General features: G+C 38.0%; 1 protein-coding gene and 1 non-coding gene across 2 annotated transcripts in view; one reads left to right on the top strand and one right to left on the bottom strand.

Moving 5' to 3' along the window:
* Positions 1-206: 206 nt before the first annotated feature.
* LOC124606695 (ATP-dependent RNA helicase dbp2-like) overlaps positions 207-27625 on the bottom strand; it is a 60144-nt gene continuing 32725 nt past the window's right edge. The window contains exons 12-14 of the mRNA XM_047138720.1: positions 11663-11899; positions 7603-8521; positions 207-1449 (exon numbers count right to left, since the gene is read on the bottom strand). Of these exons, the coding sequence (XP_046994676.1) occupies positions 1122-1449; positions 7603-8521; positions 11663-11899 (1484 nt within the window). The 3' untranslated portion in view covers positions 207-1121. The remainder of the gene's footprint in view (positions 1450-7602; positions 8522-11662; positions 11900-27625) is intronic.
* On the top strand, positions 20650-20722 carry Trnaa-agc. Its single transcript has one exon. It is a non-coding gene; the product is annotated as a tRNA-Ala (tRNA).

Genomic DNA, 27625 nt, shown 5'->3' with positions numbered 1-27625 from the left:
TCATGTCAACACAATCTTCAATGTCAAAGTGCCCATGCCAGAATCAATTGTTACAGGTTCCACATACGTTCAAACAAAGTTAGCAGCAGAATTGACACACACACACACACACACACACACACACACACACACACACACACAGAGAGAGAGAGAGAGAGAGAGAGAGAGAGAGAGAGAGAGAGAGAGCAAGCAGTAAGTCAATTGAAGACTGTTTATAATTTTATTCACATGTATGAATTTTACATTACTGCACATTTTTTCTTGTGCCAATTAACATTGAGAAAGGTTATGTGTGCAAGTAGCACTTGTAATGCTTTAAAAATTCACACCTGTCACAATATTTATTTTCATCAGTGTGAAATTGTTTTCAAGCACAACTATTAAAAATATACAAACATAAAATACTGAACATACAAAATTCTGAACAAAAATTCACATGACTTTTTTCAACAGAACACAAAATAATTAACTTTCACATTTATAAATTATGAAAAATTCATGAAGTTGTGAATGGGAATGTCAACAGCCGTCAGATAAGATAGACAGTATGATTTATATTTTAATAATCCCAATATGCCTGCCCAATTTAACTACAGCTGTGCCATTAAGACAGCTTCTTAAAAATTTGTAAGAAGCACATCTGCTGAACACTCTCATCTGTACATGAGAATTACTCATTTCCACTATTCACTGCATGGTCAAGGTGCAACAACAGCAAGTAATATGAGCTTGCACATGTCTGAGCAGAAATCAATCTGCAAACGCAAATTTGTTTAATCAAAACCATGCATTGTCATTAAGCACCATGCTTTACAACCAGGTAATTGTTGTCTTAAGTTACAACAGCTAGGACGAAACAAATCCATTTTAATACACGAAACTATGAAGCCTCACATAGAACCAGACAGCTTACAATGCACAAGTAGTGGTCAATATGCATTAAATCATGATAAATATGAGATTATAATGGATGCACAGTCATGTGCTAAACAATTCTATTAAGATTGTGATGGAGGTGATGTGCATCTTCCTTGCTCCATTCACACTATCACAGTGACAAACTACACAAATTAAATTGTGACAATGTTTTGAAATTATTACACAAATATTAAGAATCCAGTTTAATTCCTTTGGTAGCCAAAACCATTTTGTGTGTTACGTGACTGTGGATTCTGTTGGTAGTGATTGAAATTCCCACTATTGCTCATACCACCATATGCAGATGATCCTTTATTCATGTATGGCATCTGTGCTGGTGGACCACCTGTTTTCCCTGCAGGTGCTGGTGGTGGAGGTGGTGGTTTAGCTAAGTTCATTGACAACAATGACGGTGGGTTATTGAGAAGAGGCTGACCACCCCTGCTTGGCCCTGACAGTTGCCCATCTCCAGCTCTACCACGAGGCCCCCTGCTGACATCATCATTGTGTGGGAAGCTGTGAGGTGGTCCCCTGGAAAAAAAAAGTGTGTGTACAATAAATTGAAAGCTTTAATACTAAGAGTATAAAGTGACCAAAAGTCACATTACTGTTTAACAAAAACACAATATGTGCAATAACGAATATCTTAGAGCGTACACACTTAAAAATAATGAAGCACATGAACTATTACAGTGCCACAATCCAATCAAGGAAAACTAAGAGGGGACAACTAGTTTCAAAAACATTCACCAAGAACAACAGATTCCTAGCACAAAAGACTAACACTTTAGTCACTTCCTCAAATATTTCTAGGTGCAATATGCAGTTACCTGCACCACTTTGGAGAATTCATTTTAAATGCAGATAAAACTGATGAGAAAACTTAAATTACCAGTAGACACATGAACAACAGTTAAAGTCTGAAGAATTTGCTTTTGTGATAAATGTAAATTCTACCTCAAAATGCAAACTATGTAATACACCTGGTTCATATAGAATTTTATCCAGGAGAACTACTTTATCTCAGACAGCTTGAAAGAGCTCTATTTTGTGCTTATGAATGTAGGGAAAATTACCAATTTTCAGTTAATGGTATTGCACAACATCTGTCTAGGCTGAGCACAACTTCGAAAGAGAATGTGTGTAGGAACGTGTTTTCAAAAGAAAGAGCTTACCAACACACAAATGCGATGATGTATCAATGTGTTTATAAGATACGTCCCAGTCCCCTGCCAACTGTTGGAACACAGGACACAGCCATAGGACCTAGCACCTTAGACAAAGAGAAGCGTACATTTGTCCGCTAATTAAAATTGGTACAAGGTATACATGCGGGTGGGGTGGTATATTAATCACCCCCCCCCCCCCCCCCCCCCGAGTGAAAATATCCTCTTTCCCCACGTGAAAATGTATGGCTTCCGTGTTAAGTGACAGTAAACTTTCCCTCGGAGCTGTAAAATCTACGATTCCTTTTAATGATGAAGGTTTTAGACATCAGTGTAGAACTTCCGCACACTTTGGGAAAGGAAAAACGGCAAACAAAATGTGTTTTGGAAAGATCTTCAATAAGCAGAAACTTGTCCACTGCGTGTGTTTCGATAACGAAAGTATAAATACATATTCCATCAAATATAAAACATTAGTTTCCAAAGCACTCAAACTGAGCACAGAACACATTAAGTAGTCAGCCAATAGCAACATCACTTAAGTAGCACAAACACATGAATTTGAAAAGTTAATGGTTTAAATTAATATACTACCAGTAAAGTTAAGCTTTCACATATAATATTGGTCCTTTCTTGCGTGTGTTACTCTTCAAGATGTATCAAACATACACATGCCAGTAAAATTTTAAATAATGACAAAACGGCTGGTCTTCTGGGCCCGCAATTTTTCAAAGTGGTTGGTCCTCAAAGTATTTAATTTAGAATGAGAGTCAAACGTTCATGATTTAAGAAATTCATCCTACATTCTCATACTTAACATATATCATCTTGTGTAAAAGGAAATTTATTTGGGAAGTAGTGCTTCTCAAATCACCATTCACAATATTTTCCTGCAATGTGTTAGAAATAGGTTTGTTTGAGCACTTACCATAGCGTGCCAGAAAACGGGCATTACTGTGCAGCTACGATGATGTAGGAAGCCATTGCTTGGTGTCTGCTCTGTTTGTTATGCCTTTTGTTGCTTTTCTGTTTGGAATTTTGTGCATGGTGGGGCATCATGAGCCCAATGTACAGCATTGCAGTGTGTTGTTCAAAGGGGACATAAGGAGTTCTGTACTTATGGCAATTTTTTTCGTATTCTATTCATGCCAGGAATGCAAAATAAAGCAGTTGTTGACATAATAATCATGTCAAACCTATACTCTTCAACTCAAACTATCCTAGTATTTTGCTATGTGTTGAGTTTAACACACTTTTTAGTTGTATTCTGGAATTCTGTTATCTAACATTTCCAATCAGGTTTATATCCACATAGCACTGCAAAAAGCGAAAAACAAAGAATACAAATTTCTTTAGGGGGGGGGGGGGGGGGGGGGGGGGGGAAGTTGTTCGTATACCTCAGAATTACGGAAAATAAGCTTTTCATGACTTTTTGAAACAATATAAAAAATTAAAGTTTTCTGTGAAGCCAGAAACTGCATAATTGGCAGTTTATATTCTACTCCAGAAGTAAATAAAAAGCCTCGTTGGGAGTTACAATGATAAAAGACGGTGTGCTCCCAGTCTATAATTTACTGAAGAATGGTGTTCTGTAAATTTAAGGTGGAAACAACACAAATTAAGAAATAATGTAAAGCCTAGAGAAGGTACCAGACAAGTGTTTAATGCCTTGTGATCGAAAAAATGTTTCACGGAAGACAGATTGATAAAACTCTGCTGAAGCTTTCAGTCTATTTGAAACAAAACATTTTATTCAATACTACAGGCAAAATTTGCCTGCTTAGATATCTCTAAGTGAACATTTACGTATCTTCATAGTATGTAACATTAACAGATCTGACATCACGTCAGAATACTCCAAGAGCATCAGCATTTTGTAAACCATGCTAAAAAAGCATAATTCCACTCAAAGTGAACATTTGTATGTCCACATTCACACTGAGGTAGGCCCCTGCCAGGTACTGATCTTTTCATTGTGATTATCAGAATGCCAATTTTCTTGGAGTACCAATACTGCATTATCTCATGTTTGGTACTTTAGTATGGCATTATGCTGTAAGTGTCGAAGATGAAAATGTGCACTTGAAATTCTGTGAACAATTGAAACTGATGTGGAATGAAACACGTTGTTTCACATAAATTGGCTGCCTTTGAAGAAAAGATTAATAAAAGCAAAATTTCTTTAGCAAACCAACAAAAATAACTGTTCTGCAAATCAATTAATACTTGATTGCTAATAATGAGGAAAACCAATAAAATCAGAAACTTAAAATAACAGCATATTTTAGTCTGCCATAATTATTTGAACGTATTTTACACAAAAATTAACAGAAGTGGAGACCAACCCCCCCCCCCCCCCCCCACTATGATTCCGACTGATCTGTGCGTGAGTGAAATCTGGCAGCTTGAGTGCACTAGAAAAATTTTGCTGCTAGCATCTGGCTGCTTGCTGCTACTGCTTGTGCAGCAACAGCCACACTTCAAGTAGCCAGAAGCAGGAGAAGGCACTGCTCATACGCAGCTTCAGTTCTGTGGATAAGCCTGCTGGTCAGCCAGCAAATGAAACTAATATAAACAGTTGTGACTTAGTGTTCACTGAAAGCAGTTTCTTGTTATGAAGTACTGCATAGCTATCGTCCGAAAGCCCTCGACGCCTTTTACTGTTGACAGAGGATTGTGTGCGCGCTGTGTTGTTGTAAATGGTGTATTTTCTTTGTGATTTACGTTTTATTTTGGTATTTTTCTCTTGTTTATTTTGTTTTGCTGCAGCGTTATTCAGCAATAGTGGGCTAAAGTAAAATTCTTTGTTGGAGTAACACTTCTTATCAAAATTACACAAGTTTAACTGAAAACTAGAACAACTAACTCAGAGTTCTAAAAAGTTCCGGGGTTTCCCCCAGTTTTCTTCTGGATGAAAAAATTCCTGAGTTTTTCCTGAGGCGTATACATCCTGTGGTATTATGCAGCCATTTTAACTTGGCAAATTTTAGGGGTGACGAGTGTTCTGCAATATACTGGTCAGCCTCGTTTATGACACTAACAACCTAGGCAAGGAATTGTGTGGTTGCCATTACCAAATGCTTTATGTATTCTGCTTTGCTGTGTGTAAGAGTGGAGAGACTAATCCTTATCTGTTATGGGAGTCAAGGGTAAGTCACACATCATCATAAGGGATCAGTAATCCCTTTGACTGAGTCAGTTCTGCTTTACATAAAACACAGAAAATGGGTGAAGGGTGTGACATACCTTCACTCAATATGCACACAATTTCAGAGATCGCATGTCCCTAGAGTACACAGACCACCTGGGTCAGCTCCCTGGCACATATTGGTGGGCCATCAAAGAAACAGTATTATTTAAGTGAGAGCAAACGGGTGCTCAGCCTATTCTGTAACCTGAATTATTGTTGTCCAGTTGATGTGTTCAGTACTATGCACAACCTGTATTCATTGAATCTTGTGTGTTTCTCTATAAAGTACTATGTTCCATAAATTGCATTTGTTCTTACAATAGCAGGCTAGTTGCCCTGTGAGAGGAAGACAGGGCTTATTTCCCCATACAGCTCCTCTCCTCTTGAGCAATCAGAGTTCTCGGATGTTTATGTTCACAGCCGAATGCCTCTTAACATACACGCTACAGTGAACACAAAACTGGTCAATACATTTTGACCAAGCGAAGTCTGTCTTTAGAACTACTTGTTTTCAGTTCTAATCCTAGGCCCAGGCCTTGTTGGTTCTGTTTGTAGTGTTCTCAAGTACATGTCACATAGCTCTGAATGGCCATGAAAGAGATCTCTATTATGCACATCAGTGCTTATTTGAAATCAACATTCTGCAGGTTTTGCAAATATTGAATTGGGTGAGAGAATCCAGCTGCTTCTCCGCAGAATTATTGAAACCTTAAATAGAACGAAAAGTATAAAGTAACTAGCACCATTAAACGCGCGCGCGTGTGTGTGTGTGTGTGTGTGTGTGTAGATTTTACAAAAGCAAACACTCTACTCAGAAAACTCTTGTTGTAGGACTAAAAATGAAATAAAATACCATATTCCAGTTCAACTGTCCAATTATACTAAGTTATCAATTTTGCAAATTTTTCACAAAGCACTTTCCAGCATCTGCCCATATTTTCATTGCTTTTTGGGAATTACCTTGTATAGACTGCATTCTTATCTGGTCTACATATTACTGCACAAATTTAACTGTTTATGCAGCTTTCATTAACCAGTGACGAAGCAGGTTATAACAACTGTGTAAATTTTTGCTAGCTGTAGGATACTCAAATGTGAATCGAGAAGTGACTATATCTAATAATTTACAAGACAAGAAAAAGAGTACATTGGATTAGATAATTTGGTAAACACCCATTTTCTCCACAGGTGGGTTTCACTTTTCACAAAATCACTCCTGTTATCTTGTCACTTTTAATAAAAAATTATATATACTAGGTAACATAATTGTCCAAACCTTTCATTAAATGCTATCTCTAATTACTACCAGCTTTAATTTATATTCACTCAATAACAACGACTACCTTAGAAACAGGAATGTCCCTAGCAACTTCTTCACAGCAAAATTCAAATCCATGCATAAAATTTACATTTTATGCCATTAAGTGTACAATGATTTGGCAACCTATTTGATGTCCTTTAGTACAGTAGTAGCAACTGCAGAAGTTTCCACTGATGGGAAGTTCTTCGTAATTTGTTTGTCCTTGTTTCTCTCTGTCTTGACTGTCTCGCTCTTGCTATCTTCTATTCATCTTTTGCAGGATATACAGTTTTCTCTGAATATCTTCCCCAATTATGCTTATCTTCCTTTTCTGATGCTATGATGTTGACAACACCCATTCTAATTTAGAACTTTGGCCCACAATTTTATTGACATTTCTTCTGACATCTTCATTTCCACTTCCACAATAATGGATGCTGTTCATTACAGTACATCATTTAAATTTTGTTTTAACTTACATAATTTAACCCCTAGTTTATCATATTTCTGTTTCATATTAACACAAGGGATTTTTAAAATTTGCAAAACTAGTCATGCACACAAAAAATGTTGTTTTTGAAGGTATTTGTATGGAATGTCATCCATTACTGAAATAAAATGTTAACGATAAGCAGTTCAGACAAGAGGAGAATAAAAGAATGTGAAAATTATGTTGGTATATTGAGTAATGAGGAAGTAGTGAATCAAGCTAGAGAAAAAAGAAATTTGTGGCAAGACATAACTAACTAAAAGACAGGATTGGTCAATAGATCACATCCCAACACTTCGAGGAATTGTCAGCATGGCAATATAAGGAAGTGTTGGGGCAACTGTAGTGAAGGCCATGGCACGAATCCAGTAAGCAGGTCCAAATGGATGTAGGCTGCAGTAGTTTTTCAGAGATGAAGATGCTCGCACTGGATAGGCTTGCAAAGGGAGCAACACCTAACCAGTCTACAGACTGAAAATAACAACTACTACTTAATATATGAGAAAAGAATTCCTTTTAATGCGATAAGCATATATACCTGGCAGAGCTTCCAACATGCGGCTGGTTGAAATCTTGCAGCCCACGATTTCCTCCTGTCTGGTATTCATTGGGCGGACGATTTCCTCCATGCTGAAAATCAGGATTAGGTGGGCCTCTGTTTCCAACAGGTTGGAAGTCAGGGTTCTGGCCCGCTCTGTTGCCACCCGGAGGAAAACTCGAATTCTGCATTCCCCTATTCCCTCCTGGCTGAAAGTCCTGGTTTGAAGGTCCCCTGTTACCACTCTGCTGGAAATTTGAATTTGGTGGGCCTCTGTTAGGACCTTGCTGAAAATCTGCATTTGCAATATTCCTGTTACCGCCTTGCTGAAAATCTGAATTCAGCATATTTCTGTTCCCTTCAGGTGGAAAGTCAGTGTTACTAGAACGTCTATTCCCAGCATGCTGAAAGTCGGGATTAAGAACACTGCGACCACCACCCTGAGAGAAATCAGGATTTTGTAACAGACCGGCCCTACCACTGGCAGGACCAGTTCTCTGATTGCCAAGTCCTCCAAATCCTGGACCACCAGTATCATGATTCACAGGAGCTGGCCTCTGGCTTCCTAATCCACCACCCAAACCACTACTGCTTGGGATATTCTGCAAACCGAGTCCTCCCTGGATGGTACTTCCTGAGCCCAGACCTCTTGGACTATTAGCAGAACCCAAACCTGGACGACTGCCTCCCCCTCCACCAAGTGGTTCAAAGTTTGCATTCTGAGAGCTGTCCCTGCTGAAATCACTTCTGTCTCTGTCAGAAAAGCGGGTTCGCCTGCCACCCCCGCGATCTCCGTCACCCCATCGACTTCCACTCCGATCATTGCCTCTATCACGACCACCTCTGTCTGCATCACGGTCTCTACCTCTGTCACGCCCTCTGTCTCCTCCACCACGACCACTGCTCCATCGGTTTCTTCCTGAAACAAATTAATATTCCTGCTAAGTCTTAATATAAAAATACGTAACACACAAATCAGCTCTACATGAGGCTACATAAGGAATCACAACTTTTACGTTTAAATACTGATATCTGAACTATCTCTAGCAGCAGGAGTGGGGGGAAGGAGATGAAGAAATAATTTGGGACAGGCAGAAGTGATATAAATGTTCATATTATTTCAATGTTTAGGTTTAAAACATGTACCCATTAGTTTATAGTTTGTCAGTAAAGTTTTTCAGTTAAGTGTCTGCTTTAGAATTTGGTCAAAATGTTATATAATATTTGCACATATGTTAAAAGATTATTGTTGATAGGTGCTTTGTTCAGATTTAATTACACTGCATTAAACAAAAACATCCCTACAGAAAGGTTGACAAACAGAGCCAGGCAATAACAATGGGATTTTAAAACTCAGAAGAAATTAAATTCCACCACAAAGGTAACTATCTGCAAACATGGAAATGAGTGAATAACTTACATGTAAGCCTACCAAAATGATACACTTCAAGTTTGATAGGCTTTGCGTATGTTGTAATGTAGAGCAAAACGAAAGATATATTTTTCCATAGAAGCCCACACAGCCTTTAAAGTGTGAAATGCCCCTTAGAGAGGTGGGGGTGGGATGGGGGGAGGGGGGGGCGGGGCAGGGAGGGGACACCTGAGTTTAATGTTTATGAATGAATATGAATGAATACCATTGAAACAGTAACAGACATTAAAACTTCAAGTAACATTAACATGGGTCTTGCTGTACATTACAATGGTGCATCCATTTAACAAAGTTATGTTTTTCAAAATCCCCTCCCCCACATTATTTTGTTTTCCACTTTGACATTCGACTAACAGCAAAAAATACTGAATGGGAGAGGATTTCGAAAAAATGACTTCTGTGACAAATATGGATGCACCTTTGCAGGGCACATACACAGTTACACTGTCACAAGTTGCAACAAAGTCTCAGCAAAATTTTCCTATTGATGACAGTGTGAACACGCAAGCAATATCGCAAGAACTGGAAATGGTGCAGGTTCCCAGAAAACTAATAAAACTAACACAAGCATGTATACACGAGACAACACGCACAGTGAAAATTGGATGGAAAATATGCCAGGGAAGTCAAGATGAGGACTAAAGTGCGATAGAGAGACTGCCCCTGCCCTTGCTGTTTGGTTCCAGTAAGAGCACTGAGAAAGGTAACAAGCCTAGAAACAGGAATTCAATTGCGTAAAAGGATCAACACCCTGGCCTATGCAGGTGATGTAGTTTTAATAGCACATAATAAGCAAGATCTGGTTCAGAAGGCAATGATGTTAATGGAAGAGGCAATGAGAGCTGGTTTGAAGATGAATACCTCAGTGTGCAGAGGGAGCAATGACAGACCTTTAGATGTGGATGGTAAAATCTTCGAGAGGGTGAAAGTTCAAATATCTTGGGGCACCACCCAGTGAAAGGTTTGAGACAGAAAAATATATAATGCGAAGAATTCAAGCATGAGACAGGCACCGTTTGCACTCAGAAAGCAGTTCCAGTCCCAGCTCTGACTCATATTAGATTCTATAGGAGTTTGTAATACTGTAGTCCTACATGAAGCAGAAACCTCGACTGACCCAAAAGATAAAAAGCAAAATTCTTGACATTTAAGAATGCTGTCAGCAAATTTTTGGACCAGTGAAGGATAGTGACTAAGGAAAAGGAAGAATAGTGAATTTCAGGGGTCGTGCAAATCACTGGACATGATGGTTGTGATTAAAGAGTGGAGACTGAAGTTGTATGGGCATTACCAGATCACCAGGCAGGCAGTGGAAGAAGGTATCGCAGCCAACAGACCCAGAGGATGACTGGCTGAGACAGACGGATGAGATCGGATAGGATATGAAGATGATAGGACTGACTGGAGAAAAATACATGGATTGAAAAATTGGAGGAGGACTGGTTAGGCCAAAGACTAACTTCAGTTCGTGTGGCAGAACTAGAAAGACAACAAATGTTCATTTATCTCCACATATTCTCATCGTGTTTGTGAGATATCTTTCACACAATCTGTGAAGCATATTGACAGTCATTCTTGACTATCACTTACATACGATGCACTAGTTGTGAGCTTCTCGCTGCTTTACAGAGTAAGTAATCAGCTGAAGTGGGCAATAAAGTTCACTTTGAGAGTGTGTCAAGAAATTAAATCATGGACCAAATGACATGTAGAGTGAAGCAGGATTACTGTATACTAATTCGAGAAACCAATTTAAAGCAAATGTAGTGTCTAAAATTTAATTACAGAAAACTAATACAATGGCTTTAAATACAACCATATGTTCTTACAGTGCACACAAACATGACTAATTTCTTCACATACACTGGTGAAGCTTCAGGAAATAGTATTACTAGCATTGCATCAAAGCCATGGGTATCGATTCGAGCAAATGGAAACTTTTAGGTCACAGCCCACAGCAAGAACTCTAGCCCCCTGAAATGGTTAAAGTAGTTTGCAAAATTTCTGTTTATGTGGATGCAGGTTAGGGACTAGTAGATGTTGCTAACATTTCACTTGTTCTCACACATTCTAGCTATCACACTTTAGGGAAATTCTCCACAATAATAACAAAAACAAGAAAAAACATGAGTGCGAGTAGCACGCACTGAAAGTTCCTTACAAACTTGATTACATGTCGATAGTCGATCTATAGGTTTTGGCGAGTGAGCTTACGAGTATCGAAATATGTGACATGAATGTATCTTCTGACTGCACTGACTTACAAGCTTAAATTTTCACACCACCAAAGGACATTAGTATTTGACAAATTTCAACTGGATACCTCTACATCTTCCTTAGCAAAGGGATCGTAACAGACAGAACATGGTGATGATCCTATAGGAGTTCCATTTTTACCAACTGATGTACAGGTGGTGGTGGCGGGGAAGGAAAATCCAAGGAAAATCATGATTTCTTTAATCTAAATATTAGTGAAAAAACCAAATTAAATACAAATTCTTAACTTGTATGATGTGATACAATTTGTGCATAGTGAATTACATCAGCAAATGTTTTGTACCCCCATCTATTAACATAAAAGTTAACAAATAATAATTACTTTAAATAAGGAAATACAGCAGGTTTTACCTCTTCCTCCAAATCCACCTCCAATAGAGGCCATTTCCTGTAACTTTGGATTCACTACTTGATTGGCTTCTTTTAGCACAGAAATTAAATCACCTGCTTGCTTTGCATTACTTGGTGTGAAAAATGCATATGCTGTTCCTGTCTTATCTGATCGTCCAGTTCGTCCTATCCTGTGGACATAATCCTCTGAACTCTGAGGATAGTCAAAGTTGATGACAAACTTGACATCTTCAACATCTGAAGGCAAAGAAATACAGACATTGTGACACCGATTATATGGCTTACAAGCAACAAAACTATAAAGCTTATAATATCCATACCAAGACAGATAAAAAATATAAATCAACATAAAAATGGTCACAGGGCAACAGCAAATGTATACTGAATTCAATCCTTCATAGCTGAATGTTCAGACACTAAAGGAAACAAATATATGAGAAATTGGAAAGAGTGGGTTAGTCTTACCCACCAGAGAAATAAACCATGGAATAGTGGATATGAATGAACCAGCCTTTACCTCACATTCAGTGGTTGTACTGGCAACAAATATTTATTCCCTTTATTTCCTCTGTTCTTTACCACTGTATCTCAGCAATGAAGTTAAAATTAAAAATAATATTTTCAGTATCCATTATGCATTGTTGCCATTCCTCCCATTCTTTATGTATTCACCGACTGTAGTCCTTTTTTATTTGCCTTAGCATAGTTTGTAAAGAAGAATGAATGCACACTATCAGCTAAAAACCGATTACTCAAATTACCTGGTTTTCCACTACTGCAATAGTCAACATCTATAAAATGATTGTAGTATTGAACTGACAATGACAAAACAATTTTTAAAATAAAAAAGTAATATTCTTGTATAACATACTGAATGACAAAATGCTTAAAACCATTTCGTATATACATACTGGCACTGAATTTTGATACCAAGGATTTAAATGTGTGTGTTTTGATTTTTCTTTATACTGAGTTGTGTGTGTGCCAATATGCATATAAATTTCTGGCAAGAACTTATTTACCTGTCTATTCCTTGACAGCATATCACTCAGCTGTGAACCTAACTGCTCAAGAGTTGAGTGGGTAGGGGTGTGACAAACGATAGGAGAAGGGTGTTCATAGAATCGTGGCATGAATTAAACTGCTTGTGGCTGGCTCTCCCGTGGGCTTCAACACCGTTGCCCTCGAGGAGTAACCAACCAATCAGAGGCACTGCCAGACAGATGCTATAAAGCACACGTGTTTTTTACTAAATTATCTTGCATGTGCCTCTGAAAAATAAGAAACAACCAGACTGATTAGTTGACAAATATAAAATTGATGCCCAACTATCAAGATATAACCAAAAGTCTGATGATTTATAGATAAATATGTACACAATCAAACTTTCATCAACACTTCAACAAATAAGAAAGGAACTACTGGTTTGATTCACAACTGTGTCTGCTTTACCACCAGATAAAAAGCAATTTTCAGAAGTGCCAAATGAATAATTTGATTGAGTTACTTCTAAACTATGTATAAAAGCAAACATTAAATTAATTTCAAGGAAATTCTGAGCAATTTTAGTGCTAAAACGAGGTTCTCAGAAATCATAGCAAAGAATCATCCACAACTTCCTTATAGAGACACTACTTCATACTTATAAATGGAATTTGTTGTTGCTAAACTCTATAAATAAACTGAAGGGTACATAAATTATTGTGCTTAACTAGTAACACAATCTTGATTAACAATAATATATACCATTAATTCAGTGGAGCATCACAAACGAACTGGTAAATGTAGAATAAAATTTACACTGGTCACCTCCAACTGCAATCTCCCTTATATTATCTTAAACAAAAGGAAGGAAAACAGGCAAAGATCACACATTTCCTGAAAATGTGGCCAAAAAAGTCAAAAGAGTACTGGTGACAGAACTAGGTATATTATAAATGTTTCTCAAAAGTCATTGAAATGAAGTAAAATTTAGGAAACCGAAAAATATACAGTGTAATGAGTGCAGAAATGTTTACTTTCTTTTTCTCCTTTTCTTACAAATATGTTACAGTTCTGGACTTCGTGTAATTTTGAGGAACCTAATGACTCTTCTAACAATATATGAAACAATTTAGTTTATTACAAATACTGTATCAGCAAAGGGCATCTAAATTCACATTACATATACAGTTATTTTTTTACTATTCACAAAAATGTAGAGGGGGAAAAATACTGAATTACAATAGAGGTCAGCTTACAAAATAGTTCAACTGTGACTTCCTTTAGAAACATGTAAATATTGTGGCATTTTAGTAATAGACAGTTGACTAATTGCCTGCGTGTGTGTTTGCATGGGAGTGGGGGAGGGGGGGGGGGGGGGGGGATTCGAGGTAGGAGGAAGGGAGAACAAATTTTTATAGACTTTGTAAACGGAAAAATTGCAGTCTGAACAGAGAAAAAAAATCATTAGACTGAGTAAACATGCATATTTTAAGCACTGTTTTTAAGTTATGCTTAGTAGTTCAAAAGGTACAAAATGAAGGGACTCAAGTTGAACCTCAACATGGGTTTAGTAGAAGTATCCATTTCTGCACACAGACGTATTTCAGGAGTAATGCTAGATGTAAATCTAATTTTGACAGTGTACAGTGCCATTTATGCGTATACACACTGTGTGCCACTTCACTGAGGAAAAATAGTACATGTTAAATGCTGGAGCAGTTTGATATTCCACAGCAAATCCCAACAGTGTGACTGACTATAGTTTGTAGATTGTGTTTTGTCACGTTTCAGTCAGTCTGCGTACATAAATGATCACTGGGCAAGAGACATTCCATAACAACAACTGTTTTACTTACAGTTAATTTAAATACAACAGCTGCACTATTTCTGAAGCACGTTGACAAAATTGAAATCAGTGTTTCTAAATTAACAAAACTGACAGATATACTTCACTAAAAAATTATGAATAAGAGAATGGAAGGTGGAGTTAATAGAGAGGGAGAATGAACATTATATTGACTTCTTACGCTGAAATGAACCACTACTCTTTCATATCTGGGCATACAGTATAACCCCACTTAACATTTCAAGTATTAATGTTTTCCAACCTTTTAAACCTTCTTATTGGCCCCTTCAAGCTCCCTATACTCACAATGATTTGCACCTATTTGTGTGTAGTTATCTATGTCACACCACACAACTCATGAAAAAAAAAAGTGGCTGACATTATACTGAACTTCTAGTAATGTTTACAAATATTAAGCAGAAAACACTCTTGGGCCCTGGACTTCCTTGCTATGTATCGACAGACGTCTATCAAGCCTTAACAATCTGTGCCACCAGTGCTGCGTCCCCTACCAAAGTCAACTTAACAATAAATATACATGTAGTTATTACAAGTGTTCCCACATTTAGTAGCTGTGTTAAGGTAGACTTCAGTTTAGTCTGAGCAGAGGAAAAGTTGGCAATGATGAACAAGAGCTATGGTAGTGCGTCTTTCGATTAATGTACAAACTAGTTTTGAACATTTGCATATGTGACATCTCTTAGGAAAATATATGAACTACATGAAACCTGTTGGGCTATTTTTCGTCAAATGAGCAATACTTTTCATTTCAAGGAAGATATTATCAAGTGGTAAACTGTATGCCCCCATACAGAATATGAGGTGATTTCCAATGTGTTGGTTAGGTTGGGAGCTAATAGCACAGCTTAAATTGTTGTGAGTGAAATTAGCAGCAATGATATTTATAATAATACAGAATAATATTTCATTATCCTGCAGAGTATCTTCCTGCAGGTTACATCATGACAACATTTACCAAACATTCTATCACTCCTGTTCTTCATATAATCATTTAACTTTGCGCTTTGTCAACTGCTATTCCATTTTTCTTAAAAATTTTCTGTTGTATATGCAAGCATATTTCTTTTGAATATATTTGTGAACTACAATAATAACTACAATTACAGATTTATTGGTAAAAATGCAAGAATTACCAATGTGTTCATGAAATCTGAAATGTATACAAGACCAATCATTTCAATTTACATGCGAGTACAATGAATCAAATTGCTTACTGATCATTTCTGAAGTATGCACTTAAATTGTAATTTCCCATATTTATGTTTTCCCACAACTCTTTAGATAAGACCCTTGGCCAACTACGAAAGACGGGTTTTACTGTATTTTCATTCTATAAAGATATCAGTTAATTACCTGGCTAAAATTTCCATACAGCTTAAGCTTGCTGGAAACTGTAACAGGGGCTAACCTAACAATCTTTCTTGATCACTCTCAAGGCCGGTATCCGTCTGTGTTTAACAACTGTTAGTATACACAATAAAAAAGGGTATTATCACAAATGAGTTAATTTATACTCCTTATTTACTTGAAACCAAGAATTTTAACTTTTTTCACGAATGGAGCTTTAACAAATGACTAAACCTGTTCCATATTGTACAATTTGGAACACGTTTTCTGAACACAAGTAGTTGATAATATTAATTTTTGTTAGGCTCAATAATTTAAATACACAAAATCCAACAATGCTCCTATGAGTATGTTGATACATATTCATTCTTGGAGAATAGTAACTTCTTTACATTAATGTGCAATATATCTCCTATATCTATCTTATTTTCCCCATCATATCAAAATAATTGAAAGGCTTAACATACCACCTCCACTTCTGCGTGAGAAGAAACAATCTATCAATGAAAACAATTTCTGAAATTGTAAGTGATTGGATATATAAAAGAAGCCTACTCATCATGCGGCGGAGGGAGGAGACACACAAAAAGGTATTACAGTTTGCAAGCTTTTGGAGTCAGTGGTTCCTTGTTCTGGCAGAAGGGCTGCTGGAGACAGAAGAGGGGTGAAGAGGGGGGGGGGGGGGGGGAGGGAGGGAGGACTGATGAAGTTTAGGAAAAGGGGAAGGGTTCAGAAAAGTCGCCCAGAACCCCAGGCCAGGGGAGACTTACCGAACAGGTTGAGAAGGAAAGACAGACTGCAGGCAGTCCACCATGATTATCCTTTCCTTCTCACCCTGTCCGGTAAGTCTCCCTTAATCTGGTATTTTGAGTAACTCTTTTGAACTCTGCCATTTTCCCTCACCATTACTTTTCCTTCCCTATTTTCCTTTCTCATCAACCCTTCTGCCAGGAGCCACTGGCTCTAAAACCTTGCAAGTGTGTTGACCTGCTAAGTTGATGTTTTGATGTTTTTATCTATGCATTTACTTCTTTTTAAAAGGAATAACCTGTCAGAAAAATAGTGTTTTAAAACTAAGGGTGGCGTCGCACAAAAACAAAAAGTGAACACTGTTTACAAAAATAAAACTAAGCCCAAAGACCAAAAGAGTCTTGTGTACAACAAGAAAGTCAGAAATTCAACTTGCTACTGCCCCTAAGGCTCTTCTTAACCCAGAAGTGGTAGTGTCAAAAGGAGAGAGGACATACCAAAGAGACTAGCTGAGTCATTACTCATAGGAAAGCTATCTTTATTTCCATTGATTGTAACACCACAGTGCTTTATAACACAACCTACTGGTCGAGATGGAATGTCCTTGGCTACCAACTCCAGATTAACGTCGAGGGCCGGGGAGCCGGCCAGCCTGCGTGGGGTTTCCAGCCTGTTACCCACACTCAATGAGGTATATGTAGGGCTGGTACCAACTTTCTGCCTCAAATACACTTTAGGCAAACACTTGGGAAATATTATCACATCTGAATATGAGATCTGAAATCTACATCAAACACATGTAGATGGGGTAGGGGGCAGTACGACAGCATCAAGAAGGCCATCTAGGCACCTAATGTCACCAACACAACCAAAATCGATATAGAACAATGCTGACTGGGTAGAGAAACGAGAAAAGGCAATGGGAAATAAAAAATTTTGCAGTCACATGCTATGATCGAACACCATGTATTTAAAACTGCACGTGACCAACTAATTTGAATACACTAAAACTTAAGCTTTTCAGTAACTTCAATCCTGTGATAATTATATCAAATTTTTGTACACAGGGTGTATATAAGCACAAGAAAAAAATTCCTGGTTTCCCCCTGGATTAAAAATACACTTTTTCTGCATTAAGGGACAGTATTCTTTCCCTTGGAACTACAAAACCTATCAATCATTTTGAACTGTTAAGCTTTTATACTTCTTGGCACTTTAGAAAACGAAAAAGGATTTTGGAAAGGTCTCTGATGGTGCACCTGTACACTGCATATATTCGTATTACGAAAGCATGTACTCAAATTTCACACAGCACATTAGTTTTCAAAGCATTGTAATTGAGTGAGATTGCAATGAGCTTTTGTAAGCCAATCATAGTTCATTGGCTCATGTCACGTGATCTCGTCAGCTGATGACAGCAGACTTTCACAGCACAGGACACGTGATGTAGTCAGCCAATAGCAACACCATTTATGAAGTGCGAACACAACAGTAGGAAAAGTTAGTGGTTGAAATTAACATACATAGTTTAAGTAATAGAAAAGCTAAGCTTTCACATATAATATACACGTTTTTTTGTGTGCCAGTAAAATTTTAAATGATGACAATGTCTAGTTTCCTGGGCTCGAAATTCTGGTTAAGTGACTGGCACTCAAAGGGTTAAGTTATAAATGAGAGTCAAACGCACTGTGATTGAAGAAATTCAAAGCACATTCTTGAATGTAACATAATTCATCTTGTGTAAAATCAAAATTACTTTAAAAGTAACTCTCATCAAATCAACATTCACAATATTTTCCACAACCTGTTTTAAGTCATGCAGTTGTCAGAGCACCAGGAAATGAAACATCACTGCATGTGCCCAGCTACAGTGACATAGGAAGCCTGTATGTTCGTACATAATAGCATTGAGAGATCTTATATTGTGCTACAAAATAAACAGGACATCAGATATTCCAATAACATTGGAATTTCTTAAACCACACTGGAATGCATAATTTGGCTTACAAGTACACGCTCTTATGTCCAGCTTCACAAAGAAGTAGGCCCCAACCTGATATTAAGCTTTTCAATGTGGTTTTCAGGACTCAAATTGTCTTGGGAGTATCAGTACTGTATTATTTCATGTTTGGTTCTTTATTATGGTATAATGCCATACGTGTCAGAAGATGAAAACATTCATTTGAAATTTAGCAAACAGTTGAAACTAGCCAACAGTGTGAAATGAAACACACTGTTTCAAATAAACTGACTGCCTGTGCGGAAAATATTAATAAAAGCCAAATTTCTTTAGCAAATCAACAAAAATAACTTCATTTTTCCACAAGGCGATTAACGACTCGTTGCCAAAAATTTAGAAACAAACTAAAAATCCGAGACCAAGTAACATATTTCAACCTTCCTTAATCATGTGAATGCATTCTAACCTCTCTCCCACTGCAACTCACATTGCTCTTTGCATCCATGAATTGGGCAGCTTGGGTGCACCAGAAAAATCTTCCGTGTACCTTCTGGCTGCTTGTTCCTACTGCTGATTCAGCTAACTGCCACACCACATCAAGTAACTAGATGTGGGAGAATGTGCTGCTCATATGTGACTCAAGTGCGCATGCGCACAAGCTCCACTGGCAATTGCTCAAACGAGCCTTATGTAAACAGTATAATGTCATGCTCATTAGAAGCAGTTTGTTATGAAGTATTGCATTGTCTTCGTCCTAAATCCTTTGAGACATTTTGCTGTTGACAGACGCTTTGTGCACTGTATTTTGCTGTTGTAAATAGTGCATTTCTTTTGCAACTTACACTTTTCCCTCTGTCTTATGTGTTTTATTGCTGCAGTATTATTCTGCAGTGGTGGGATACAGTAAAATTCTTTGTTGTAATATCAGTTCTTACCAGTCAAAATTATGAAAGTTTAACTGAAAACTAAAACGATGAAACACTGCTGGAATTATAAAAAATTTCCAGGTTTTCCCAGATTGTCCTGGGGCGTATAGAACCTGGTACAGTCAAGATGGCATAGAAAGATCCCCAAGAGCTTGCAGCACTGTTGCCAGCTTTCAACTATGAAGCACAAAAGGCTGCAGGTGAAAACAAGTCATCTATATAGCTGTGACAATACTGAAGTGTTGTCACAGAGATGTTTACAAAATTGCATTACGCTACTGATTGTTGTAGACACGTGAAGCTGCCACATCCAGCCCACTGCAACTAACAGTAATCAACTTACACCGATTCCACTATGGAATGGTTTGCTCACTCCAATTCATATAGTACTTGCCCCTTTTGACTGTATATGCACTTTTGATACCTGCAGTGACAGAATTCTAACCTCCAAATTTAGAGTTTCAAATACATCACATGGCCAGAAGTCTCCCGGCGATTTCTGTCATTTTTTTAAAGAGACATCAACCGTCTAACAGTCTGAATGCTTCCCTTTTGCTACAGTTATATCACCATGTCTAAAATGGCATTCCACTAAGTTCTTACTGAATGGCGAACTCTTTTTCCCATTCCTACCAAAGACTGGTGAACAGCATTTATCAGAACCTTCGTCAGACTGGTTTGTGATGTAACTGACACTATTTCTACGGTAATGATTGAATAAGAAGAAATGAATTAAAAATTTGTGCTGCAGCCTGGACTCTAGCCCAGGTTGTCATGCTAACCATTACACCACCACAGCCCTATGGTTAACATTCCTGCATGACCTACCCAAGTTGAGTGCCCTCTCCAACACAAACTTCAATCCGTATCTTCAGCTTATTTTCCCTTACATTGTCACTACTGCCAGATCTCTCCAGCATTGGAATAGCACCCCAGTGCTGGACGTAACGGGAAAGTCCTGTACCATAGATGACTGTATAGATATTATTATATTTTTCCCTGAGACATTTTAAGTCTCTTTTTTATCTACAATAATGACTGAAGCAGAAGAAATGAAATGAAATTTGGTATTCTCTAACATTTCCACTTCATTGTAACATTGCTATGGTTAAGTATTTGGTATTCTCAGACATTTCCACTTCACTATACCATCGCTATGGTGGTGTAATGGTTAGCATTTTTGCCTAGCAAGCAAGAAGACCTGGGTTCAAGTCCCGGCCACAATACAAATTTTTATTCATTTCTTCTGCTTCAACCATTAATCGTAGATAAAGGAGAGACTTAAATGTCTCAGGGAAAAATATAAGATCTATCTGACACTATTTCATGATTATCATATCAGGCTTTAATCATTTGATCCTAAATCAGAGGTGTAGCTAAAAGAGCATCACAACACCTCAATTCCATTTCAGTGCCACTACAATGCACTCAATAATATTCCCTACGCATCCACTAGATACCCACCAACCCAAAGAGCAACTTCATATACTGTTAACTGACCCTCCATAAAACCAATTCCACAGACCAATCACAGCATTACTTGCCCCACTAAATGGTGCAGTGAATTTATATTTGTGATCAGAGGCTACTCAACAATTGCATGTCCATGAACACCAACCGATTGTTTTGTCAATTACTTCAATGCCAGGGCTGCTTTACAAGTGCTATGCACTATATTCTTATGCTGTCTTCCGATTGGTTCATTCAGTAACATGCGAGTTTGACAGAACTTCTCAGTACATTTCTCACCCTTACCAGACTGTATTTTGGTATTCTCCAACATTTACACTTCACCATAACATTACTAACAGCAAATCTGAAGACACAAAACTAAAAAGTAATATCCCTAACGGAATGTATTAAGTTACGCTGCTCCTACAGGCATGATTGATTCAGTTTCACTGATTCTCTCACTACCTTATTCTGAGAGAAGACCTTTATGATGCTCATGGAACACGGATGCTCTTAGATGCACAGCCTGAGGATATAGTGTGTTGACAGTAAGATGCGTAGTGATTTGTTGTCATTAGTACACAAAGTATGATAAGATAGTTACTCAATATTCAATACTGATCTGACCCGAGTAACCAAAACACACTGCCAGACAAAAAAAATTAGTACACTTAAGGAAGATGACAATTTTGATCCAATGAGAGCATATGGCACCTGGTGATAGATGTACTGGCATTGGTATCAACACTGTCCACCAACGGATAGGGTAGTGGCATAGCTACCAGAGCTCCATCTGTGTCTACCTTTCAATAGGGACTTCTCACAGCCAGAAGGATCAGTGAGACACAAATGGGTGAAGCAAACAGGCAACAGTGCCACAGACACACACACGTGCTTCCTACAGCCAACTGAGCAAGCTTAAAAGGGGTCAAATTGTTGCCGTTTGAGTGGCAGGATGGTCTTTTCAGAAAATTATCAAACAAGTTGGGTGTGCTGCATCAATTGTGCACCAATGGTGTCAGTAGTGGCTACGTGAATATTCTCATGCCTGTAGACACGGTTCTGGACATACACATGGCACAGACGCCCACGGGGATTGTCGTATTGTAAGGGCAGCCGTGGCAGATCATATAGCTACAAACAGCGCAGATAAGAGGGCTTGTCAAACCAGATGCTGTGAACTGGTTATTAGCAGTGGGGCTATGGGCACCACACACATCTCTAGCCCATCTTCCACACATGCCACAGCATCAACATGCTTGGTTCAGCTGGAAGATGGAACATCACGTCCTGGTCTTCAATGATGAAAGCAGATTTGCCTGCGTGCATGTGGCAGTCATTTTTTGTACACAGTGTAGATCTGGTGAATGCTGTTACATAGAATGCATTCATCCATGAACAATAGTGCTGCCCCAGCCCTTATGGTCTGGGGTGCGATACGCTGAAACTCTCTTTCACCTTTGGTGTTTCTGGAGGGGGTCGTAACCAAAGCTCGGTAGGTGCAGAATGTTGTTAGACGCGTTCTTGTAACAGGAAGGTGATGTATTGTTTCAACAGGATAATGCTCCCCTGTAAGACATGCAGCAACTTCCCCAGCCAGCACTATCTCCAGATATGTCCCTCCTTTGAGCATAAGTGGTATATGATAGGACGAGAAGTGTCTTGAGCAACTTGTCAGTCAACAATCTCTTATTGAATGATATGATCAGGTTGAGTGGGAATAGCATAAAATATCTGAGGATTGTATCCCCCAACTGTACGACTGACTGGATGCAAGAGTCAGTGACCACACTGGCACCCATGCAGCCTACACCGTGTACTAATGTGTTTCAGCACAGGTTGATACTTGGAACCTAAGAACTGCGTGTGCTATTGACCTGTAAGTGTGATCATTTCCATGTACTTCATATGCACTGTTGCAACAATAAATCTTTAGTGAAATTTAAACTTCTAAAAGTGTATACTAATTTTTTCTGGCATTATATAATGCATCTATTCAAAAATTCTTTTCATTCATAAGAAGTTTTATGAAATATGCTGCTTGAAGGTGACAGCAGTTGGCTTTTAAGGTCAATGATTGGCATGCACTTTCAACTGCAAACACACAATTTTATAAGATTAATAAGACTTCAATGTTGCAATTAACTAAAAAAAAATATCCCGGATTATTCCCGGATATCCCATTTACAAAATATGCTTTTTCCCAGGCGAAAATACACTTTTCCTGTGGTAAGTGGCAGTAGGTTTTTCGTAGATTTTCCCTCGGAACTGTAAACCTTATCAGGATTGAAAGGTAAATGTTTTATACAATCGCGTAGAACTTCCCGGGAAAAAAAGACAAAAGACGGGGCAGAAGTTTTGGTGAGACTTAATAAAAAGAGAGAGAGAAGTTTTGGAAAGACCTTTGATTTGCAGCAACATATACGCTGCATATTTTCGGATTATGAAAGTATAAATTTGAATTGCACCAAACACAGGGCGTTAGTTTCCGGAGTGTTGAAACCGAGGTTGCGATGTCCTTTTGTAAGCGAGTCATAACTCAAGTCACGAGATCTCGCCAGCCGAAGACAGCAGCTATTCAGAGCATAGGACACGTGTTATAGTCAGCCAATAGCAAGATCACTGGTTACATAGCACGAATACGCAAGAGTTAGTTAACGGTTTACATTAATGTACACAGTACCGCATATCCACAAGAAAAGTTAAGCTTTCACATATAATATTGGTCTCTAAGATTAACATGCTACAACAGAGGCTAAGCTTTCACATGTAATATTGATCTTTCTTTGCGTGTGTTATACTTTAAAATACATCACACAAATGTGCCAGTAAATTTAAAATTCGAAATTCTAGTATGTGGCTGGTCCTCAAACTGTTCAGTTTCGAACGCTCTGTGATTTAGATATCCATCCCACTTTCTCACACGTAACACAATTCATCTTGCGTAAAAATAAATTTACTTTGAAAGTAACGCTTTTCTATCCACCGTTCGCAATACTATCCGGAGACCGTTGGAAACAGGTTCGATTTACCAGTTGCCAGAGAGCGCCAGAAAACAGGCGTTATTGTGCGTGTGAAACTGCAGTGGTGTAGGAAGACCGCATGTTCGTGTGTATAAAGCACTAAGAGAGCTTACATCACACCATAAAAGAAACAGAGCATCAGAGGATACTCCAAAGAGCATCGGAATTTCGTAAACCATACTAAAATGCATAATTCGGCTTGAAGAGCAAATTGGCTTTCCCGGATTCACAATGAAGTAGGTCTCATCTGATATTAAGCTTTTCAGTGTGGTTTTGGGATGTAAATTTTCTTGGAGTACCAGTACTCTACAATCTCATTTTTGGTTCTTTATTATGGCATAATGCCATATATGGCAGAAGATGATAACATGCACTTGAAATTCAGCGAACAGTTAGAACTAGCGAATACTGTAGAATGAAACACTTCGTTTCAAATAAAATGATTGCCTCAGCGGAAAGATTAATAAAGCCAAATTTCTTTAGCAAACTTGCAAAAATAACTTCACTATTCTGCAAGGCGGTTGATTAATGCTTGACTGCTACTAACTTGGAAATAAAATAAAATAAAACCAGAAAACTGAAATTAATAATATATTTTTGCCTTCCGTAATTATGTGAATGTATTTTAATTCACCTGATAGCTCCCGGCCACAGAAATCCGATTTGTTTTCATTTGACGTGGGAGCTGTACACGAAGAGAAGCAGCGAAATCACTTAACGTAAACACGTGTCACGTGGAGGTTAACCCCCTCCCCACTACAACTCAGATAACTCTGTGCAAGCGTGAATCTGGCAGCTAGGGCACGCGAAAATTTTTCTCGTTTGCATCTGGTTGCTTGCTGCTACTACCGATACAGCTAACAGCCAAACTTCAAGTAGCGGGAGAAGGTACTGCTTATACGCGAGTCAAATGCGCATGCGCAACAGACTGCTGGCAATTGGTCAAACGAACCTAATGTGAAAAGTTGTGACGTCATGCTCATAGCAAGCAGTTTATTGTTACGAAGAATTACAGTCTGCGCCCTACGGCCTTTGACATATTTTTGCAATTTGCAGACGCTTGTGCGTGCACGATGTTTTGTTGTTGTAAATTGCATATTTCCTTTGCCACTAAAGTTTTATTTTTTCCCTCTCGTTTATATTTTATTGCTGCAGTATCATTCTCCAGTAGCAGAAAAATTCCCGGGTTTTTCCCGGGTCGTACACACCCTGTAACAGGAATTCTCTCACTTGCCAAATGACTTCTAAATACACAGTAATCATTGCTGGGGAGTTTACTTTACACTTGAGAAAATCTTTAGTACCCTAGCAAAGCACCAGAGAAGAGGGCACATAAGAGCTGACCGACATTAACAGCATTGAGTAACTGACATGTTCTAAATTTAAAAGACAGATTATGGAATTGAAGATACTCTCACATATTTGAGTATGGCAGGTGAGCGCGCACGCGCACACCCACACACACACAGTGAGAGACTAAATGGCTGAAAAACTTTTGCAAATATATAGAGGAGAAAGAGGGGTAGCAAATTTCACAACACTGCTGATTTTACAGTGACATAGGTTTATAAAATCTGATATGAAGCTTCAAAATCTGATTGGATAAGTGATGCAATTTGTTCAAAACTGGAAAAAAACATGCTGCACTATGATAAATCAGTGGGAAGTTGGTGACAAAGTTTAAGTAACTGTGGTGTTATTCAAAGAAACTGTAAAACAGTTAATAAATCCTATAATGTTGAAACACTAACTTAAATGAGTGCACTCTGACCTCTTCATCTTTAGCGATTATTTCTTGTTATATGACGACGACTTAACTTATTCAGCAGCAATAAATCACCAGTCCACTGCTGAAAAGGATGTCTTGACATTGCGCTATCCCTTTTTTAGACCACCTGATTTGTCTCCACCTTTGCGTAATTTTGTCTTCCCAATACTGTGAACTTCCCCTTCACCCAAATCCACGTGCATTTCTGCAATTACCATTTTACATTTAAAAGCTTTGTTGTATGTACATTCTACTTGTAAATCATGCTATAATCTCTACTTGGCGATTTCCATTCACCTGATCTAACTGTTTCCACAGCTTTACTGTAACTGTACTATACAAAACAACTGTTCTCTCTCAAGCATCTTACTTGTATCGAGATTGTGGTGCTCCAGAAGATTATGAAGGCATGCCCTGAGAAGCCCAATTCCTATATGATATAAATTTAGAGAGTAATATTCTATAAGTGAGGCAGTGTGTAAAGCAAAGGAAATGTGTAATCTTTAGCATCTGATAAACCTAATTAAGGAGATAGACTTTATCACAACACATTGTCATTTTCCAACCATCACAGTAGGCATAAATTAAACCAAACACCCACCAGTTTATTTTTTCTTGGCATTAAAAAATGCTTACAAGATGACAGCTGGACTACAAAAAGTTGAATGAATGTTATTATCATGACAGCAACTAAGTTATGAAACACACTTGGTGGAGGACTTTTCACTACTCAGCTTAAAAACTATGAAGTTAATGAGGATTACTCCACACAAATTCACCGAACGTCTATTACTCCATTTGCATCTTTAGTGAGCAATGGTTTCCTTCCACCAAATGTTACGGGGGAAAAAAATATAGATTTACCAAATAGCTCCACTGGAATTTCACACTCTTGTGGGATTCTTAGATATAAAGTTTGGGAGACCCTCTTAAGGATAAAGTAACAGCTAGCTGAACAGTGAAACCACCATTTAGTGTGACCTGAGTGATCCATTAATGCTGTTTGTTTAAGTAGTTTCCAGCACACCTCCATACACTGTATTTCATCCAGTCAAATCAACAATAAATAGGGGTTTCGCTGTAACACTGTCAGATGTTTCATGTACAATGTTGATGCATGAAAACAACCGTGAATAATCCTAAGAAATAATGTTTACAGGGCATCAGCTTTTCCTATTTTGTCAACCAGTCTGGTGACCACTGCCACAATTTGTCTTTTCACCTCCAACAGAACACCTGGTATAAGTTTTGGACATTTATTTTTAAAAAAGACCACGGGCAATAAATAAGCTATAACTGGTAGTGCACATATTTTAAAATTTATCATGTTCACTGCAGGCTTAAGGGAATAACAGGTCAGCTTTATCTAATAATTTGACACCTTGAACTTGGCTGCAGTATACAATCTATACCATATTTCAGAACTATTACTGGGTGCTAAGTGTAATATTTCCAATAACCTCTATAGATATGGGTTTTAAATGACTTATGTAACTACAAATAGCATGATCAATTTTAAGGAATATTACATATAACATAACTTATTACCACTCCAATGCAGCATTGTCTGCTAATGTCATAATGAGGTGATTGGCTGTTACCTGAATTTAACTTCCCCTTTTATACATCAACCTCTCAGCTGTAAACGCTGATGAAGAAATACTAACATACTGAAAACTGTCAAAATGTACTGTTACATGAATGATAGTGCTACAAAGAAATCACAGATGAAAAAGAAACACAGATCTGTAATAACACACTTTACTCCATGTTGGAAAATAACAGAATGTTTTCACTCACATGAACACTGCATTAATCTCATGGCATTCAGAACTATCTGTAATTAGATACACTAATGCAATATAAATGACAATGAAAGTTCCTTG

This window comes from Schistocerca americana, chromosome 3 (assembly GCF_021461395.2).
Source record: "Schistocerca americana isolate TAMUIC-IGC-003095 chromosome 3, iqSchAmer2.1, whole genome shotgun sequence".
Lineage (NCBI taxonomy): Eukaryota > Metazoa > Arthropoda > Insecta > Orthoptera > Acrididae > Schistocerca > Schistocerca americana.
The sequence above is the reverse complement of the archived record's forward strand: the minus strand, read 5'-3'. Positions and strand labels throughout refer to the sequence as shown.